Below are 3,163 nucleotides of genomic sequence, written 5' to 3'. Positions count from 1 at the left end.
AAATATTTATATTAATCAGTTAATAACACTTTAGGTTCGGATATTTTTTGTTCCATCCTACAAAATCCGTTCGGGTATTTTTACATTTCGAATCAGATAACAGATCCAGTTTTTTGTTTCGGGTTCGTTCGGATTTCGGGTTCCGGATTTTATGCTCAGGCCTAGATCCAACAGTCAATGGGATGGTAGTTCTTCGAAGCTTCTCCGTTTGATCTTGACTATCGAAACACGCCACGTAGTATCATTACCAGAGTAATGACTCGCACACACCCTCAAGATTCCCTATACATATAATAAACGCAGACGCACTCAAATTTTCTCCACCACGACGACTTTCTTCTCTTTCTCTTTCTCTTTCTCCCTCGGAGCTTTTAAGTTAACCGGTGACTGGTTTATTTAAGGACGGACAACCAGCTACAACCAATGAGGAATCTGTGGACCAGCGACGATAACACTTCTATGATGGAAGCTTTCTTGAGCTCCTCCGATATGTCAGCCTTATGGCTACCGGAAGCTTCGACGGCGTCGGCAACAGCTCCGGCCCCAGCGGGGTTTAACCAGGAGACTCTCCAGCAAAGGCTACAAGCACTGATTGAAGGGACAAACGAAGGTTGGACCTACGCTATATTCTGGCAGCCGTCGTACGATTTCTCAGGCGCCTCCGTGCTCGGCTGGGGTGATGGTTATTACAAAGGTGAAGAAGACAAAGGGAAGCCTAAACAGAGATCGATTCCGTTGCCTTTTTCGACTCCGGCGGATCAGGAGTATCGGAAAAAGGTGTTGCGTGAGCTCAATTCTTTGATCTCCGGCGGAGGTGGCTCGGTGGATGAAGCTGTAGATGAAGAGGTGACAGATACGGAGTGGTTTTTCTTGGTTTCGATGACACAGAGCTTTGCTTCCGGTGCTGGATTGGCGGGTAAAGCGTTATCGACAGCTAACGTAGTTTGGGTTTCCGGGTCGGATAAGTTATCCGGATCGAGTTGTGAGCGGGCGAAGCAAGGAGGAGTTTTTGGGATGCAAACCATCGCGTGTATCCCTTCGGCTAACGGAGTTGTTGAACTCGGGTCAACGGAGCAGATCCCACCAAGTTCGGATCTTATGAGTAAGGTCCGAATACTTTTCAATTTCGATGTTGGTGCTGCAGATTTACCGGGTCCTAACTGGAACCTTGACCCGACCCAAGGCGAAAACGACCCGTCTATATGGATTAATGACCCGATTGGAGCACCCGAACCGGGTAAAGGACAGCTTTTTTCCAAGTTTACTCAGTTTGAAAATGGTGGTAGTTCAAGCACCATAACGGGAAACCCGAACCCCGATTCGACTCCAAGCCCGGTCCACTCCCAAACCCAGAATCAAAAAATCAACAACAATTTCTCTCCAGAAATGAATTTCTCCAAGTCGAGTACCACCTTGGTGAAACCCAGACCCCGAGAGATATTGAGCTTCGGCAATGATGGTAGACGGAGCTCCATGAACCCGGATCCGATCCAATTCGAGAACAAGAGAAAGAACTCTCTTGGTTTGATCGACGATAAAGTTCTATCATTCGGCGGCGGAGGAGAATCCGATCACTCCGACCTAGAAGCTTCCATCGTGAAAGAAATCCCGGAGAAACGTCCGAAGAAACGTGGAAGAAAACCGGCGAACGGTAGAGAAGAACCGCTAAACCACGTCGAAGCGGAGAGACAGAGACGGGAGAAACTAAACCAGCGTTTTTACGCGTTACGTGCGGTTGTACCAAACGTTTCCAAAATGGACAAAGCTTCCTTGCTCGGAGACGCGATCGCTTACATCAACGAGCTCAAGCTCAAGGTAAACAAGACGGAATCTGAGAAAATCCATATCAAGAACCAGCTTGAGGAGGTTAAAATTGAGCTCGCCGGAAGAAAATCAAGCACATGTGGAGATCTATCATCTTCTTCCTCTTCAGCTACGGCTATGATTAAACCTGTGGGGATGGAGATCGAAGTGAAGGTTATAGGTTGGGACGCGATGATTAGGGTGGAATCGAGCAAGAGGAATCATCCCGCGGCAAGATTGATGTCCGCGTTGATGGATTTGGAGCTTGAGGTTAGTCACGCGAGTATGTCGGTGGTTAACGATTTGATGATTCAGCAAGCTACAGTCAAGATGGGGTTCAGAATCTACACACAGGACCAGCTCCAGGCGAGTTTAGTTTCAAAGATCGGTTAAAATCATAACTAATTTGTTTTAATGGGTTCCAGTAATCTTATAGCTGTAATTGTTGTGTATTAAGAACTGTCCAAAAAAAGAACGACACGCTTCTTTTGCTCCTCCAGTCTGTATCGTAATTGAATGTGTAACGTGTATATATATATTATATGAGACAGTAGAGTTCCTAATTGGTTTCTCGATGGTTCCATCGCAGAGACAGTAAGGGTTTAGAATCTTTCTTCTTTTTAGGGAAAGAAACATAAATGAATCTGAGATCACCTCTTCAAATAAAACATACACTTTCTGATTTTGATCATATTCAGTGCAAACTTCTTCTGCTTCCTTGTTCACTTGGGACGTAGAGTTGGTGCCGTCTCACGTACCGGGTTCGGCGGGGGACAGGTACGGCCCGGGTACTATTTGAAACGTCCCCAAAACGTCTCGGGTACTACGGGGACGGTGAGAACTCAAATGGGGACGGACTGGTGAATCGAATGAGACACCTCAGAAACGTTTCTAAGCCATGTTCTTATTTTTTTGCTTGAAATCTGATTAAGAAGGTTTAGAACAGTGTGGAAGTTTGTAACATATGCAATCTACGTAGTATCTAAGCTATTGACCATATTCATAACACTCTCTACTGTAGATTATGAATCCACTCTCTCTCACCCACACATGTTTTACTTACATAGGAAAACTAATTTTAACATCCTAAAAGAAAAGCTTATAAAAGAAAAAATCTATGGAGTTAGTTACAAACCCAAATGATTTCTCTTCAATACAATTTCTGAAGAGGGCTAATATGTTGGCAGGGTGATATCACTCAAATTACCTTACGGAGTGATTTATTCACTCAAATAAAAGGTCGAGTTGTCGTACTTAGAGATTGAATTCACAGGAAGCTAAAGCACACAGGAGATCTATCTAGTTATATAGTTAAGCTAGGCAAATAGGTTTAAAGTAGTAAATAGCAGGGGTGAAAGTA

General features: G+C 44.5%; 1 protein-coding gene across 1 annotated transcript; it reads left to right on the top strand.

Annotated features, from left to right (window-relative positions):
- The first annotated feature begins 113 nt into the window (after positions 1-113).
- LOC106312167 (transcription factor MYC2-like) lies at positions 114-2,446 on the top strand. The gene has a single exon (XM_013749574.1). The coding sequence runs from the start codon at positions 424-426 to the stop codon at positions 2,194-2,196; it is 1,773 nt and encodes a 590-aa protein (XP_013605028.1). The 5' UTR covers positions 114-423; the 3' UTR covers positions 2,197-2,446.
- Positions 2,447-3,163: the final 717 nt, after the last annotated feature.

Source organism: Brassica oleracea, chromosome C8 (genome assembly GCF_000695525.1).
Source record: "Brassica oleracea var. oleracea cultivar TO1000 chromosome C8, BOL, whole genome shotgun sequence".
NCBI lineage: Eukaryota > Viridiplantae > Streptophyta > Magnoliopsida > Brassicales > Brassicaceae > Brassica > Brassica oleracea.
Note: the sequence above shows the minus strand (reverse complement) of the source record. Positions and strands in the feature narration are given on the sequence as shown.